The 18,691-nt window shown below is 33.4% G+C and overlaps 1 protein-coding gene across 2 annotated transcripts; it reads right to left on the bottom strand.

Moving 5' to 3' along the window:
- Positions 1-6,672: 6,672 nt before the first annotated feature.
- On the bottom strand, positions 6,673-11,640 carry LOC111012633 (transmembrane 9 superfamily member 5). 2 transcript variants are annotated; one of them, XM_022286854.2, is made up of 7 exons: positions 11,188-11,640; positions 10,692-10,732; positions 9,753-10,341; positions 9,536-9,667; positions 7,874-8,030; positions 7,309-7,793; positions 6,673-7,205 (listed from the first exon to the last, which is right to left on the bottom strand). In XM_022286854.2, exons 1-7 carry the CDS (start codon positions 11,346-11,348, stop codon positions 6,989-6,991), a joined length of 1,782 nt encoding a protein of 593 aa, XP_022142546.1. In that variant the 5' UTR covers positions 11,349-11,640; the 3' UTR covers positions 6,673-6,988. The 2 variants fall into 2 exon arrangements, with proteins under 2 accessions (XP_022142546.1, XP_022142547.1); XM_022286855.2 differs by having other exon boundaries at positions 9,753-10,348; positions 11,188-11,329.
- Positions 11,641-18,691: the final 7,051 nt, after the last annotated feature.

The raw sequence follows: 18,691 nt of genomic DNA, 5'->3' as shown, positions 1-18,691 counted from the left end.
CCTGGTCTCTGACTCAGCCCACGCTCAACTCTATAATCTCTCGTTCAAGGGCATCCTACGCTCCAATCTTTTACATGGCCTCCTCCAACTTCTTCGCATCACCTAGGATAGCCTTAAATGGAGCACGCTGAGCCTCAAAACGAGAATGCTCAACCTCTAACTCAACTTTGTGTTCAGCCTCACGACGCTCGAAGGCCACCTTCATCGCGTTCATCTCGGCCTCTGCTTGACTCTAACCAGAACGCGCTTGCTCCACAGAAGTTTCTAACTCCACTATTTGTAGCTCAAACCGGTGTGAAAGAGCCTAAGCCTCTTTCTCAGCATCTGCCTTCTACTTCCAAGCATAAGCGAGTTCGGTCCCCATGTGGTGAGTTGAGCTCCCGATCTCACCATCAGTAGGATTTAAAAGGAAAGACACTTACAATCCAAAAGTAAAACTAACCCTGCGCTAAAAAAGACCCTGACAAAATTCCCGATTAGGATCCCCAAACTCAAATACTTCATATAGTGACAAAGTCTGCAACTTATCATAGACACGTCGACCCTCCCTATCAGCAACCCCTTGGGAGATGGGGGCTTGATAAGGACCTGGGAAATTAAAAAATGGAAACAAAGTCTCTGGAGGAGAAGAAGAACCTCCCCTAAGGGGATCCTCGAAAAATGGAAACCCAGTCGGTGGAGTAACACCCCTCAGTTTGGTAGAAGTAAGTAATGGAGGAGCTATCATAATAGGAGGTGGATCTGAAGGCTCAGTCGAAGAAATAACGATCTCTTGAGAAAAGTGGCCCCATGTCTGATGGAGCACAAACAGAAGCTAGAGAATCACATAAAAGTCAAATTTTCACTATAAAAATACCAGTTTAATAGAAATGAAGTTAATAAGAAAACCAAGATATCAGTTAAAGCAGAAAAGGGAAAACAAGAACCACTGACCCGGTGTCCCGAACCTGGAGGGAACCACATAATTGTCGACACTACTTGCGAGCCAATCCTCGCTCACCCAAAACCAAGACTCTTTCCAATGTCTATTAGAGCTTGGACATGTAACCATCTACCGAGAATGGCACATAGATATCCTCGAAAGGACCTCACCTCGAGATTCCCGCCCTTCTACAACCTTGAGGCTAGGATCAGCTTTCTCCCCTTCAGCCCCTTTATCAGGTCTAGCTTCGTTCTCTCTCTCTCTCGTCCGAGTGTCTTTTCTCCTTATTCCTTGAAAGATACACAAACAAATTCTCCTTGGGCGGGCTACCTTTAGAGTAAACACATGCAAAACATTAGAAATATCAAGTTATTGTTGGGTGTGTTGCCCTAAACTCGTAGTTTGTATTTTGTGTAAAAACAAATCTATATTCAATAAAGTTTTATTCAATAAATTTGTTGTTGAATTCATAGCATTCCATTGTCCAAAATCCAATAAACTAAACATCCGAGGTTATTTTAGTGTAACCGGGACAGTATATGTACTGGGTATATATTTGATATATTGGGTATATATTTGATATACCTTTGATATACGAGGTATATATTTGATATACCCTGATATACAAGTGGATAATGTCCCGTGAATAACCTAAGGGGTCTATAGTATATGGATAAGGCTGGGTACCTTATCCTGACAACACTATGGATACGACCCACTCTGTAAAGGTTACAGACGACTCGATCCAGGTCGTTCGTGTGGAGACATGCGAGTTGGGGTATCCTATACAATGAGTTTATATAAGACCAGACCACGAAATAGTCAATCTTTAGATGTAACACCATTAACTAATAGATTGCTGTTTCTTAGAATGACCAGACAACTCATTCTCAATCCTGAGTGAGTTATGGACTCCTGCCCGTGAGAGCTCGTCCTTTGATCTGTATGCGTGAGAGTGGCCCGAGTTGCCGACTCAATATTCCTACCATTTTGGGGACGAGACCGAGTGGGGAGCTGGGAACATAACTTCACAAGATGGAATTCAATCCTCCCCGACTTTAGGGGGGTAGATGAGTGTTCTCTTAAATGCTGACTCCGGGACTTGAACGATGGGCCCCACCCTCTCATTGGCCCGAGAGAGACTTCCGGTTATTGGTCGGACCATAACCGGGTTGTTGATTAGAGGAGCAGTGGTATTTAAGGAGTAAGATGTAACTCAGGGGTAAAACGGTAATTTGACCCAACTTGAGTTACAAGCACTCATGAAGGATTGACTTGTCATTAATGGTCGTATATCCGTGGACACGAAAACGTTCTGCAGTGAGAATAGTGCAACTGCGGGTCTTTAGTGGAATGACCCGTAGTTAACGAATGTTGATTAACTTGGTAAATGAGTTTAACCGATTAATCTCGTATCGTTGGAGCTTCGGATTTGTAGGTCCATTAGGTCCCCTTGCTAGCTCATAACGGGTAAAACGAGGATCAAGTTTTGGAAGAATTTGAATTGTTCAAATTACTTAAGGGATTATATGTATATTGATACATTATAATATATAGTTAATTATAAATTAAAACTATATATTATGAGAGAAATTATTTGAATGAGATTCAAATAAAATTAATTAATTATTAATTATATAAATTAATTATTAATTATATTAATAATTAATTAACTTTTATTAATTAATATGATTGATTAATTAATTAATTATATATTAATTATTATATATATATTAATATTAATATTTAACTCCCCTGCATTATTGCACAGAAGTGGGGAGTTATGTGACGTGGGGTAACTCCCCACGTCACTGGTTTTTTGTAGAAGTTCTGCAATGGTTACAGAACAGGATGAAAACAGAACTCCCATTCTTCTCTGTGGATTGATCTCTCTCAAACTCTCCCTCTCGTTCCAAGGAAACGCTCCCACAAGCGTGATCTCGAAACCCAAGAGGATAGTAAGGAAGATTCAGTGGTGGTGTTCGTTAGGAAAAAATTGAAGAAACGTTCTTCAAAGGTAATTTTTCCCCTGTGTTTTTTCTTCTTGCACTTTGTGATTTTGTTTCCCAAATGTCACGAACAACGGTCCGCTTCCGCTCCGGGATTGACATCCCTTCAGTTCTTCCCCTCCCTTAAAACGACTCCAGGCGATATAACTACCAAGTAGCATGTTCCAACTGTTTGGGGGTAACTGTGTCGGAGCTACCTGGAGCTCACATAAGAAACGCTGAATAAACGGATGGAGAGGCAATCGCACCCCGTTCTCAAACATTTTTGTATACAGAGTTGTCTCTCCCTCGGGGGGATGTTTCATATGCTCATGAGATTCAGGGACTCTCATAAAGACTGATGCTGGAATACAGTATCGGGAGCGATAATAATCTAAGTCTTCATGCAGAATTCGTAAAGGGATTCCTGGTAATACCAACACAAATTCATGTCCAGATACAGGCACTATATCCATCCCTCTATCAGTAACTATCGGTTCCAGTATCTCTCTTTCTCTAGAAAACCCAATACCGGGAGGCTCATTAATCATCCTATCAAAACCATAAATCCAGTGGCTATTAACATCTCCAAAATTTACATTAGTACATTCAAATGAACCATTCCTCATCAAATCATCAAGAGGTGAAACAAGAAATGGAAACCTCTCCATAAATGGAGAACCGTTGGCAAGCCTAGGTCTCGTAATTCGTACAACAGACTTAGCCGCTCATAATCCCACACATTAGAATCCTCACCACCCAAGCCAAACATGCTGAAAAATAAAAGTCAAAGAGTATTAAGGTTACCTTATAAGGCCTTATTTCAAACTTCAAATTTCTCTTCAGTGTCCTTCACCGGTCCAACAGTTAGCTATCAAAAGAAAAAATTATCTTCTTATATGCACACCCAAAGCACCCCAAAAATAAGGAACCATAATTCGGCAGTTACACCTAAATTCCAAATTAAAGGATAGCTCTACTTCATTCAATCCAAATTATAGGTGGAGGTAGCACAACTATGAAAAGCAGAGGTAAGCGACAAAGATATTAAACAACATCCAAAATTCAACCAGTAGAAAAAAAGTAGTCAGACACTGCACAAAAGGCCAGAGAACGAAATATAGAAGCGGCAACCACCTATGCAGCGCTAAATTAATCGAGCCTGAGCAAACTCATAGGCAAAAAGGTGAAGATATAGCGAAAATAGAGCTAAAACAAAAGTGCAAATACAGCAAGAACAGAACAACAAGGGGGGATAGCGCATTATGAACTAAAAAATAGAACGACTCGAAAGGAAATACTCACAGTATAGTGCGGGACGTGCAGCGCAAAGATAGCGCACCACGAAAAGCCAGATGATGCATGCACAATAGTTTGATTAAAAAAACGGCAGATGGTCGGCGGCGGCAAAAAAGGAAGAGAGGAAGGGGAGTATAGCGCGGGGCACACGACGTAAAAATAGCACAATACAAGAGTCAGACACGCATATGGCTCGGTTAAACGCAAAGAAAAACGCACAAAAAAAGGGGGAGACAGCAAGCGGCCGACAGCGGCAAGAAGGAGAAAAGAAAGGGAAGACCAAAACTTTCACCTCAAGGATTTGAAAAACCATAAAAACTTGAGGTGAGGGGGCTACTGTTGGGACCCACATCAAGAATGCACTATATTTTTGTGCTAAGACTGGACCAAGGGAAGTGTGTAGCACTAAAATGGCTTTGCTAAAATTGGGTCTAGGGAAGAAGGGTGCACCACTAAAATGGTTTTTGTATTAAGTTGGGCGAAGAGAAGAAATGCAGCATGAGTAGCACTAAAATAACGACCCGTATACTGCAATCCATATACCAAACACTTATGCACAATACATTGCGATTCATATGCAATATTACAGCCCACGATCGTTTTAGTGCAGCTGCACACTAAAGTAAGGAAGTTAACGCTATAATACTGCGACGCCTTAGCACGCCCAATGCATAGTACAACCGTGATATATGAGTCTAATAGTCAACTCACCTCCTATAAATATGGAAGAAGAGCAACCATTCAAGGTAAGTGAAGACATCTCCTTATCTATCTTTTTAGTCAAGTTCATCAACTGACTTAAGCATCGGAGTGACCACACCAGTGTTAGCTTTATAATTTCCTTTTAATCACAAGTTTCAAGGAGATTTGGTCCAGACCTAACTTTTATAACCTTTGACAGTCGGTCTGATCGGTTTGACAAAATCCATCTTCTCGACTCGATCGGGCTCCCCAAAAAGTGATTCAACAAAAAGAAAAGAAAAAGAGAGAGAGCTATAACAAATTCAAGTTTTCAGGTAAAAAAATAAAAATAAAAAATTCAAGTTTTGAAAGTTTATATTTGGTTGGTTTTTTTTTTAATATAACATGTCGGGTGGGAGATCGAACTCACAACTTTTTGATTGGAGATATATATCAATTACCACGGACTCACGTTGACATTTGTAAAATAATTTAAAGCATTTAAAATAGTACATATCTTAGAATAAATATGAGTTTGACATGCTTTCTAATTTAGTCATTTTTTAAATAAATTTTTCTTTTCTTTTTCAAACACTCTTAATAAAGCTAGCTTTAATTAAAATATTTGTATATTTGGTTAAAATTTTTTAAACTACGAATGACTGGTTTGTTTGATTATACCATATCAAAAATAATTTTACAAACAATAGATTATCAAAATTTTATTTTAAAATGATTTTACATATGGTAGATTATTATAAAGTTATTTTAAAGTGATTCTCGGTCAATCACTTTAGAATAACTTTTTAGATAATCAAAGTAATGATTAAAAAAATGATTATAAATCAATTTGATTATTTCAAGAGTGATTCCGTTATCAAATACTCTATATTTGAAAAAATAAATTTAAAAAAAAAATCATTTTTTGCCCTCTAATGACTTAGGAAACTAATCCAAAGACACTGCCAGTATTCCATGGAATTTAGAAAATTTTAAAAAAGAATTGTTGATGTGGTTTTATATAAATACTTTATCTTTATATATACAATTATATATATATCTTATTATTAAGGTCAACATGAACTTAACTTCAATTCAAGTGATTAGCGTCTGATTTAAGTTCGAACCTCCTACTTCACCTGTTGTATTATATATATAATTTTCTTGAGATACCTAAAAATCTGATGAAGTGGGAGGATGAGGTGTGCAAAAATTAAAAGGTAACAAAACTCATCTATAATGGAAAATAATATCTCTCATCTCATTCTCAAATGAATTCATCGATGAATTATTATTTTAATGATTAATTTTAACTCAACTTTCATCTTAGTTCTTATATTATCCAAAAATTAAAATTTAATCTATCATCTATTTCTAACTTAACTATCATTCTTAACTTAACTTCTCTATCTCATTTTGTAACTTGTAAGCTAATAATAATTGATTTAAATACTATTTTGGTATTTATATTTTTTTTATCCCTATATTTTCAACTTTTATTCATTTTAGTCATTTTTGTTTTTATTTTCGTACAATGATTAAAATAAATAAAAGTATAAAGTACAAAAACTAAAATTAACTAAAGTCAAAAAGTATGTTTTAGACCCAGAAAAAAAAAACATATTTATCAATAATGAAAAAAAAAAGTTTCCAAGGGTAAAAATAAATAAATGTAAAAAGAGGCTTGTTTTGAAGTATTCCAACTTCTAATCCGTCCTCATTCATTTCCTTCAAAAATAAAGATGGAGTAGAAACATCAACCATTGTATCAATCTCTTCATGAAAGGGAGAAAAAAAAAATACCATTCAAAAGGAAGTCCAAAATCTTAAGAATGAATACTTGTTCCAAACAAAAAACAATGCAAGAACTTGTTTTCACTCAGATTCTACCTTCTAACAGATTTTTATCTTCAACGATTACCGAATTTGAACAGCGCGTTTTCTTCCTTTCTTGGAAGCCCTTCAAGTGGATGAAAAAACGTCAAGAACCTCTTCAAGTGGATGAAAAAACTTCATAGATGTCATGGTCCGAGACAAACATTGGCCAATTACTAGTTTCTTTTTCCCTCGATAGAAACGGAGACATTATCAAGTAGACTCATTCGCTTTTGACAGCGTCATAAATACGTCGAACAAAAACCAAGGAAATGCGAAAACTTATTACTCCAAGCATCAGGAAGAATGCATAACATATACACGCATTGTAGCCTAAAAAGAAGCTAAGCTGCAAGAAACCATTCATATTTGATCTGGCGTAGAAGTAAATGCAATATCCAAACATAAATATGGCCGTTGAGCCCCCAGAGAACACCGATCTGCAAAGTCGAAAAATGCAGAAATTATATCGAAGAAAATGGAGAACATTCAATAAAAAACAAGCATGCACCATTTAAGGATTTGCAAGGACATAGTAGATACCTCCACCACCATTGATGATCTTCAACAGATAGCTGAATGTAAGTCAAACCAACACTCAAGATTGCAGTGAGTATGACAAGGATGATGAATGTGATGAACAGAATGTTAGGAAGAGTGAAAATTTTGAAACCCCACATGCTTGCATACAAGTGATGCAATTCGAGAACGACTGCGCTGAACGACAACAGACCACTGATGAACATTTGACAAGGTAGCTTTCTGAACCAAGCCAAAGGTGGAATCTCTCGCGGGTTACGCTTGGTGGCGCAAGGCGCTTGAAACTCGGATCTAAAACGGTGTCCTATTATGCCACCAAATGCAAGCAATGGGAGGCTGATAAAAGTATATATGATAAGAATCACTATGATGGTGCCAATCGGAAGTGCTGCAGTAGTTCCATTAGATATAGCAACAATATTAAGGATCGAAATTATGACGAATGAGGGCCCCAAATACAGAATCCCTGATAGAATAACACTTTTCTCCTGAAAATGAGGAAGTTCATATCAAAAAAGATGAGGAAATACAACAGACCACGAAGAATTAACACAGAGGCAAAATTTACCCATCCATTCTCTGCAAACTGGCAGTAGAAAGAAGCAGATGTATACCCAGAAACCACAGATGTAAGAGAATAGATCAAAATAATGGAAGTGAATAGTGATCCACGATTGTACGGGTAAAGGATACCCAGAAACGCCAGAAGAAATAAACTGCAAAACCTGTAGAAAAAATTATATACAGAATGAGTGAAACAAAATTTATAGATTTGAAGATAATCACACTAAAGTAATACAAGTATTAGCCTTCACAATAACAATATTTCGGTATTCTAGGACAACTTTTCTTTACGCAATCTGTCATAATTGACTTCTACTTGACTAATGGACCCTTCGCATCAGTTTTCTCCAATCTTGCAGTATCAATGTATCATAGATAAGCTATAATTTCAAAATAATTTCTTATGGTTTAGACACCATAAGGAATAAGAAATTTGAATGTTCGGTTTCACTCTCTCCATATGCCCCAACAAAATACCATGAACAGCGTTGCTCCACAAAACTTTTGCTTTGCCTTTTAGATGCCAACCTTGGAGAGCCTCGAAAAGCCACAAATCAGCAGTTCGAGGCAGAATAATAGTTATATCAAATATCTTAAATAAAGCAGTCCGACACCTATAAGCCATGGGGAAGTGAACGAAAAGGTGATCCCATCGCATAAGTCGGAAGGGAAAAATCACATAAGATAAAATACAGCACATTATAAGACTAGGTAAAGCAAGAAAGAGGAACTATGACTCTAGCAAAGTTGTGGATCACCCAGATTAACAGGTATAGTGTGCAGAACTATAAGAGCATATCACTGTAATTGACAGACTCCTGAAAGATTAGAAAAAACATATTTGAAAATTTTGATCTACAAAACTGAGAAACATGGAGATAGATATAAGATACCAAAATGACCTATACAGTTTTATAAGCTGGTTAGTTATTAGGTTGAGTAGTTTGTTGGATTTGGGTTTGTCAGGGTGTCACAACATTGCCTCGAGCATAAAATGATACTTTAGGTAGGCAGGAGTATTAGATATCAAAATCTATATAGGTCAGTAAGGGATTTGACAGGTATGGCAGTTGTAAATGAGCTAAAAATAGAGGAAGGAAGGGTAGATAGGGGAGAGAGAGAGGAGAATCTTTCTGCGAAGTTTATATTCAAGTTGGCCCAGTGGATGGATTATTCTACTGCTATATCTTTGCTGCACTCTTCTATTTTCTGTAGGCACACTTGTATTCTCATAATAGTATTCAATTTTATGATACTTAAAGCAAAGCACAACCAAAGGCCACCTCTTCAGCTCTATTTTTTTGTAGGTTTTCCAAAAATCAAATTCTTTTTTCATGAAGGGAAAAATAAATAAATTCTGAACTGCCAATTTCTCCTTTCACTCTGCTATTTTCTTGTCAGTTCGATCCCAGTGTCCTACTTCCTACTACGTGATATCCTTAAGATCTCTATTTATCCATTATGTCTCTCTCTCTATCCTTCACTCTGCTACTTTCATGTAACTTCAGATCCCAGTGTCCTACTTCCTACTAGGTGACACCTCTCTCCTCTCTCTCTGTCTCATTCTTTAATACAAAAATTAGATGGCATGCAGGAAAAGTTGAAGCCTATCAATACTTTATGATAAACAAATAGCTTCTAGAAGAAATAGATCAATTTAACTTACATAGTCAGTAGCTGTGTACCAACGCCCAAAACAGCACAAAAGAGGGGCAAATTTGAAGGACATCTAAATACATCTCCATGAAGAGTTTTCCAAACAACCTCTCGTTCATCCTCTTCATCACCACCAGAACACCTAAATGGCAAACAAAATTAGGTTGGCCAATTCACAAAACTACCTTTATTGCGCCAATCAAGTAAATTTATTAACAAGACATTACTTCCTCAAATCATTCTTGAGACGGCGCATAAAAAGCAAAGTAAGCAGTCCCATCAACAGAATGATTATAGCAATTGAATTCAGTAATGAAAACCGGTGGATTTTCTGACTGATAGGCAGTAGAGAAGCCTTCGAATATTTGTTCATCCTATTTCCATACCGCGCTGAAGTTTCATTCCAAAAAATGGAATAAGTGAACTTAACATTGAGTTCAACATCATCCGTTATATCAATTACATGATTTGGGTCACTAAAAGCATTGACTTCGACAATTTGGTTCCCATTGAAGAAAGCATCAAACTGAATATGTGTGAAGAGAAAATATTTTGGACCCTGCTTGTCTAGGGACCAACTCTGTTCATCAATTTTGCCAATGAAACCCCACACTGGAAGATCATCACAATACATTTGGAAGTAAAAATCATTCCTGACAGCTTCCCTGAACAATGAAACTTCAGAACCTTTTAGCTTCTTTTCACACAGAGTCTCCCAATGTTTGTCTTCCCTAAATTTCATCCCATACAAGGCACCAGTCAGGCGGTCACCATTTAAAACCTCCCCCAAGGTTTCCTTCTTTTGGACTACTGGATCTGCAAGCTAGAGAGAAGACCTTCAAACCAATTATTTCATATAGAAAAATTGCACCATAAGTGAACCTACACGTAGACTACCTTTCTACCTCATGAAAAACAACCGAATATTCTTACAGGAAGCCAATACCATTCAACGTTCTCAAGGAGCTAATACAAGAAGTATAAATCATGATGCAACTAGAGCAATTTTAACTATCATATATTTCAAAAGTACCCTTAGCTTGGTGGTTCCGTCACCTCGAGGTTCAAATTATGGAAACTATCTTAAAACCAGAACCTTCATAGATCTATTATTGATTAAAACTTGAAAGGCTTTCAATCAGGCTATCATCCTTTAAAAGGCTAACCTGGACGGCAGAATGGTAATCCATAGTATTGGTAGGTCTCACTGCAAAGAAAACAAGAATCAAAGTAAACAGTAAGATTGGAGTGGAAGCAAGATACACAAAAGAGAGAGAGAACAATAGATGACCATTCTTGCTCCAATAGACTCGTTGCACAAAAAATTCTAGGCCGACTTTCACATTTGCTTCCAAAATTCATGAATATCAGATTCTGCTTAACTTCAATTAATATATAAATTTCAATTTGATACTTTCTCCACATTTCAGTCAATATCAAAGTTCCATTCCGTACGTCATCTAATATTTGGTACTATCTACTTCTAACCTATCCATGGATATGATCTTCGTCAAGAACTCATTGGACACACACAACAATCCCCAACACAGTTTGAATTCCACACTTCACTCCTTCAGAATCATAAGGCTTCTAATTCTTACAAATTAATCAACCAGCAAGAAGCTCCAATTAGTAAACGATAGTGGGGTTTGAACGAACTACCTGGGATTGCTCAGAGGTCCGACTTTATTCACGAAAAATGGAACTGGATCTCCGACATTGTAGCGGTGATTGAGCGGAGAAGCAATAGAGAGACGGCATGAGAGGCAAAGGGTGCCGAAAAGCACCAAAATGGTGATGATTTCAAGAAGGGGTCTGGACATTGATGCAGAAAAAGAAGGTGGCGATCAAGTTTGAGAAATTGGAGAGAGGGAATTGTTGGAGTCGAAGGGTTTGGTGGAAAATGGAGACTCATAACCATGGCGAACTAGCCTTTGACTTCATGATTCTGCTCCATGGACCAGCAGTGATGCGAATTCGGGATCTTCAGCTTGCGTCGCCCCAATTTCGAAATTGCCAAAATTCAAGAAACCCACTGTGATTTGATTGGTAGAAATTGTAAATGGTAACCAACTTACGATGTGAAGATTAAGTTTTTTTTTTTCTCTCTCTCTCTCTCTCAAGACTTTCAATTTTATCCAATTGGATTTTAGACTTAAATTGAGTTGTGGAAGATGGAACTTTGAGATGGGAAGTAACAAGTATTATATTGAGGTTTTATTTTTTTTAGAATTGAAGTATTTTATTGAGTTGAGCTATGTTTAATTGTGAGTTTTTTTATTATATTTATCAATTAATATGAATGGAAATTAAAATCAAGAGTATAATTGAGCAGTAATTGACGTATATATATCTTCAGTTCAATCTCTCACTCCCACATGTTGTACTAAAAACCAAATTGTAATCATAAAAAATCATATCCATCTCAACAAATTAATCTACAAAGCAAACCATATAATAAATATTCAAAAACTTATTTAACGTTGGTTTGCACGTACATCTACACCACCAGTATGGTGCTAAACCCAACTAACAAAAAAATAAGGTGGTAAAATGTACCTCATATATGTCTCTCCCCTTATTTACCGGGAAGTCTCATTGAATTGGTTTAGGTGGACCAACTCGACTAACTCCAATCGACTCACCTAGTCGAGTCGAGTATGGGTTGGTCGAGTGATCCAATCTTAGTCGGCTCGGATCTGGTTTATTATAGTAGGATGGTCCAATCCGAACGGCTCAATCTACATTTCTTTTTTGACCTCATTTCAGATGAATGTAATATAGTAATTTCACTCATAACATCAAAATTAATAATAATAAAAATAACAATAACAACAAAAACAGTAATAATAATAATAATCTCTACAATTTATTTTTTCTAAAAGCTTTATAAATTGGGTAGAAAGCTCAATTTCGAATCTCAATTTTCAAGATAATAAATATGTGTCTACTATTGAGATATTGAGATATCCATATATGATTAGATTTATGGATTAATATATAGATTACATAATTCTCAAAATAGATGGTACCCATAATAGACCTAATTACATAAAATGATTCAAAGTACTAGAATTTACACTATTATCTAACATAATTCCCAAAATAGATGGTACCCATAATAGAAATTACTAATATATCCATCTCAATATTAAATCATTAATAAAATATGAAATTGGTAAATATTTATTAAGATATATGAAATCCCTAAAATCAAGCAAATTCAAAATTCAATAATTGGGATTTTTAGAAACCTAGGATTTCGTAACCTCTTCATCTCCGTTGTTTTCTCCTTCTTCACCACTACGACAAAAACCTTTTCTCCATCATCAAGCTTCCGGTCGCGTTTCTGAAGAGATATCTCTGGCGGGTGCTTCTCCGTTTTCTGCAGAAAATATCTCCGGCGGCCTCCGTCGCATTTTAGAGGGCAACATCGTCACGCTTCCTTCGTCTCCGACGGCTACGTCGACCCATTACACTGTAATGGGTCCACTTCTACTGTATTTTATGCTATATTTAGGTTTTAATTTTGCACAGAACATTGGAGATATAGTTCTTATTGTATATTCTAAAATTAGGTTTCATTTTTTTGACAGAATCTGTTGCTCTCTGGTTTCTGATATCTCAATGTATCTGCTATTATCGTTTATAACAGTATATATTTGAGTTTATATAATATAGTGATACATATTATGATATATAATATCTACATAAAAGTATCTCCATATATACCGGTGAAACAATTTCCATGGAAAATCTAATAGGATATATAATATATCTCTAGTTTACAGAGGACTTTCGGTATTAAATTGGTATATACGAGTATATTTTTCTTTATTCGTTTGTTCTGAGTAACGTATGTATGGTGATATATAGTGCTTAGATAAGGATATATACTATATCTCAAGATTTATGTATCTAAATTATATACTACTTAATAGGCGTTTATACATAATTGATAGTAGATTTCAATAGTACAAGTATATTATATACTCATCTATGTACTAATCCCTATCTTATAATAACAAAACAACATGAACATAATTTATATCCATAAATATGAATAGATAAAATGTAATTTAAAACAAGATAGTAATAGGAATTGCAGAAATAATGTGACATTGGAAAAAACTGTGATATTAACCTGTAATCATAAGAAATAATAAAAATATGTAATTGCTGGAGGCATGAATGACGGTGGAAAAACCAGAATTCATGTTTTGAATGATGAGTGGCGCATGTAGCATACTGTGTTTTTTTTTTTTGGAACAAGTGTGAATGTGAGAGGAGTGCAGAAAATTTAGATTATCATTTTGAAATATTGTAGCACCGTGCACCATATCAGAAATCGAAGGGAAAGTGTTCGTAGCACCGTAGCAGACGACAAGGATGTTGTGTTGGGTAGTGAACGAAGAAGAAAACGGAAACAATGGAGGAGAGACGAAAAAAATCATTTTTGAGGGATTTTGAGGATAGAATTAAGAAATTTAAATTGAGATAATATCTAGGGCCTACATTTATTAAATGACTGTGATATTAATTTATGGAAATAACAATTTTATATTTCAAAAAATCCAAATCCATTAATAAATGAAAATGCAATCAATAGGGGTAAATTCGGAATTAAATGAAAATTCTACCTCCAGAAATCTAAAAGTGTAAATTTATAGAAATTTAGACATTTATGTAAATAAATTTCTAAAACAGCCCTCCAAAGATATTATCTCTTAAATTTACCCAACCATTAACTAAATTTTTAGGTTTAGTTTATTTATCTCAACAGTACCAAAGTAAAAGGTCCTGTGTTCGAAACTCAATATCGATAAATGTAAAAATATCTTGATCATAAGTTTAAAAAATTCTTCTATCATTTTCTTTGATTTATTTTGATTGTGAAATAAATCAAGTATTGTTGTAGACAAAAATGATTATTATTATTATTATTATTTAATTCTAGAGAAAGTCAACATCTCAAACTTGATTACTTGGTGGAAATGCAATTTATAATAAACTAAATATTCAAATACACTAGTTGAAAACTTAAGGTAAAGTATTTTTAATTCTAATTTTAGGTTTAGGTGATGAAATTGCCCAAAAGGAGAGTGGATTTTTTTGTGTGTGTGAATTCCATTATCAATTTGGAGTCAAATTGGTAATAATTACAATGTTCATAATATTTCTTGCGGTGAATTTACCTTAAAAGAGAATCCAAACCTAATACTATTACTATATGAAAGGAAGTAAAAAAAAAAAAAAAAAGTCAAACCATAAATATGACTTTACACGACTTTGAATTTGCTTAAATTCTTTTATCGTTTTCTCAATTATATCGAAACGTCATATATATTTTAATATTTCACAAAAATAGTTAAGGGTTTGCCAACTCGAACACATATCACTTAAGTGATAAGATATTAATGTTCTCTCTTATGTGGTGTAGGTTCAAATTTTCTCTTCTTAATCTACGTAATTGTTAAAAAGAAAAAATTAAGAAAATTAAGGACTTATTTGAAATATACTTTCAAATTTGTTTTCTACTGTTTAATTGAAATAATAAAAGTTCTTTAAAAAATGTGATCGGATAACTGTTATTTAAATATTATTTCTTATCAGTGTTAATTTGTTATTGTTGTTTAAGAGTCGGTGCCTATTTTTCTATAAATTTCTTTTTATATATATGTAAACTAGATTGAGTTTAATATGGTATCGATTTAAATACTGTTTTAATTCATATAATTTCAATTCCGCTTCATTTCATTCTGGTTTCCAAATTTTATTAATAAATTTAAGGATTTTGCAACTAACATTTTTCTTGTTTCTCCATTTTTAGAAACATTCTCAAAATTATATAGAAATTTTGGAAACAATCAAAACAATTTGATTTGTTTTTAGTTTCCGTTTCCAATTTATTACCATACATAAATTTAAAGATTATTTGATCAATTCATTAGTGTTTGGACTATACAATTCTATTTTTCTTTATTAAAAATTAAGAAACAGAGGAACGTTACCAAACGAGCTCATTTCATTTTTTGTTTATTTTGATTTTCTACTATTGAAATATTTATCTTGACCCTTGTACTTTTAACGTGACAATTTTCTTTCTTATCTACTAAATTTTAACATAAATTTGAGATAATTAAAGTAGTCAGTTTTTTAGATACATGAATCAAAACAAATGTTTCTAATGCACGTGAATTAAAATGAAAAAAATTTAAAAATATAGAGATGTTTTAAGACACGTGAATCAAAATTAACCAATCGAAAATATAGAGACGAAAAACCTAACCTAAATTACTAATCAACGTACTTAATGAAAATTTTCCTAACAAGTCCAAAAGTTAAATATTATTATAATAAGGCGAGGTTGGCATGTAATTGGTGATTTATCAATTTAAAAATGTTTTTGACAATAAAAAAGAAATAAAATAATTTAAAAAATAAATTTTCAAACTGGCCTTAAGCTGTAGAAAAATATTAAAATGAAGTTAGTACCGACTGTCATAGTTGGATGTTAATTAATTGACATGTTTATTCAACATTTTTATTTTTAATTTAAATATTTGCCTTCCATTTTTTATTTTAAAAAATATTATGATAATATCTTGGATATGATTTTTAAAATAATAAAAAACAACTTATTTTTTATTTTTGAAATTTGTCCAAAATTTTGTACACGTTTTTAAAATATAGAATTAAGTTTCAGGTTTTAGAAAAGTAGAAACTGAAGAAAATATCATAACATTTTAAAAAATGCGGCGAAACAACATAATTTTTCCACAAAACTATAAATGTTGACTTTTTTTTTTTGTAAAAAAAATGTTTTATCAAAGAATTATTAAATCGAATAAAATTTATGTGGATGAATTTGTTAATTAAGAAGGATCTAATGTCTTAAACTTTTCAATTTTATTTTTTTTATTAATAATCCGGAATCGCCAAAACGAGTATAGTTCGGTGATAATTGACATATACCTCAAACTCTCTTATAGTCGTGTATTTTCATTGAAATAGAGATTTAGTCTCTATACTTTTAAATTTGAGGATTAAATTAAATTGTTACTTCAGCATACAAATATCCAAAAAAAAATTTTAACTTTTTTTTTAATATGAAATTTTCCCAACTGTGGAAAATTTTAATACGGTCAACAATAAAGGTTAAAAATTTCCTATTTATGTAAGTCCGAGGCGTTAATATCTACTATATATTAAAAGAAATCCATAAGTTTGAGGTTACTTATTATTAAAGTCCAATATTTCATATTAGGTAGGTTGGAGGCTTTCATTTTTACATTAAAATATCATGGATATAATTGCAGGACATTTTTTTTAAGGCGAGCAACAACTTTAGTTTTAATTTGTGTGATGCTCTCAAATTTCAATATGTAAAAATTAAAATGAAATGTTGGCTAAATAAATCAATTTTTAATTTATTAAGAATTCTAAACTAAATTTTTCCAAAAAATTGTTCAAATTGGTTAATAAAAATGAATGTATTATAAATTATTACTTTACTAAGATATTTTAATAGATGAACATGTCACTTAAATGTCACTTGATCCATTAAATTTAATACGACTATCCTCAACCGGATTTGGTTACCATAATTCATTTCTTCCCATGGATTTTGTTTTTTAATATTATTTTTTAATTTTATGTTAAAAATATTCTCAAACCCAAACTTATTTTTAAAATAATGTGTTTTAATTTTGACTTGATGTATTATTATTATTATTATTATTAAGGAAAAGTTCCTCAAATCTTGTCCCAAGATCCATGGATTATTTATCTATGTCCCCATTTAGATGACAGAAAAAAAAATTATCTATCTCGACTCCACAAAGTATCTAAACGATTCACTGCTCTGTCTATGGAGGTCGGGTTCTGTTTCCGTGGGAAAAATGGACGTCCCTAACCCAAGCCACCTCTTCCTTCTTTTGGAAGTTCATTTCATAAAATTTTGCTCGCAGTCTAGTGCTCTATTCCCCATTATCAATGATAGATTCGACTTCTCTTTTTTCCAACGTCAACCCAATTCATGAATCGATGTTGAGGGCAAGAGTTTTTCTACCTAATTAAAAAAAACTATATCTCCATGAATCTAGTAACTTTTGCTCGCATTGTATCATTTGGTCTACGTACCGGAACTGATAACATTTGAGATTATGCAGGATTATACACAAAAGATCCTTTTTTGTCTTTCTCTTTAGCCCTATGTCTCTTATCCTTAAGAGGTCTTCCTCCAGTAGCAGGTTTTTTCGGAAAACTTCATTTATTCTGGTGTGGATGACAGGCAGGCCTATATTTCTTGGTTTCAATAGGATTCCTTACGAGCGTTGTTTCTATCTACTATTATCTAAAAATAATCAAGTTATTAATGATTGGACGAAATGTTGTCAAAATTAAAAATGCATTATTTTTTTAAGTTTGAGTTTGAGACTATTTTTAAAAATAAGTCTTAAAAACAGTATATTAAAAAAATCCTTCATCCAAGTAACATGTTGAAGTGTTTAAATACACGTTAATAAAACAATAATTTAATAACACTTTAAACCTTCTATTAATTAATTTTCATATATATATATATTTATTTATTGAAATGATGTTTTTAATACATTAATCGAAAATTATCGAAAATTATCTAAATCATCAAGGACCATATGACATATTCAGCTCAAAGTTTTTTTTTTTTTCCTTTTTAATGAAATTGAAAAGAATCCACTGGTCGAGATTTCACATCAATTGAAAAGATGGACGGTGTAAAAATGTTTGTTACTTTTTTATTGTTTGTACCACGTTGAACACTGGCCACTATCACTCCGGACCAGCTCCAATCAGTTTTTTTTTAATATATATATTTTAAAATTTTAGTTATTCATATTCTTTTGTAATAATGAATTTTTGTATTTGTACAAATTGTTTAAAAATTAGGTTGAAAATTTATATGAATTCGTTTTTGAATTTATGAAGGTGATCTCATATTATTTTTATAGAACAGAATATCATGACTGCCCTTCTGATATACTAAAAATTAGGCACTTATTCTTGCATGAAAATAGAAGGTGCAAAAGAGGTGTTTTAAATGAATTTTTTGACCTGAACGACTGTAGCCTACAAAAGAGAAAAAACAAGTTACGATGCTCAAGTCAGTATAATCTAACATGCT

Source organism: Momordica charantia (genome assembly GCF_013281855.1).
Source record: "Momordica charantia cultivar OHB3-1 chromosome 3 unlocalized genomic scaffold, Mcharantia_2.0 BLBB01000003.1, whole genome shotgun sequence".
Lineage (NCBI taxonomy): Eukaryota > Viridiplantae > Streptophyta > Magnoliopsida > Cucurbitales > Cucurbitaceae > Momordica > Momordica charantia.
Note: the sequence above shows the minus strand (reverse complement) of the source record. Positions and strands in the feature narration are given on the sequence as shown.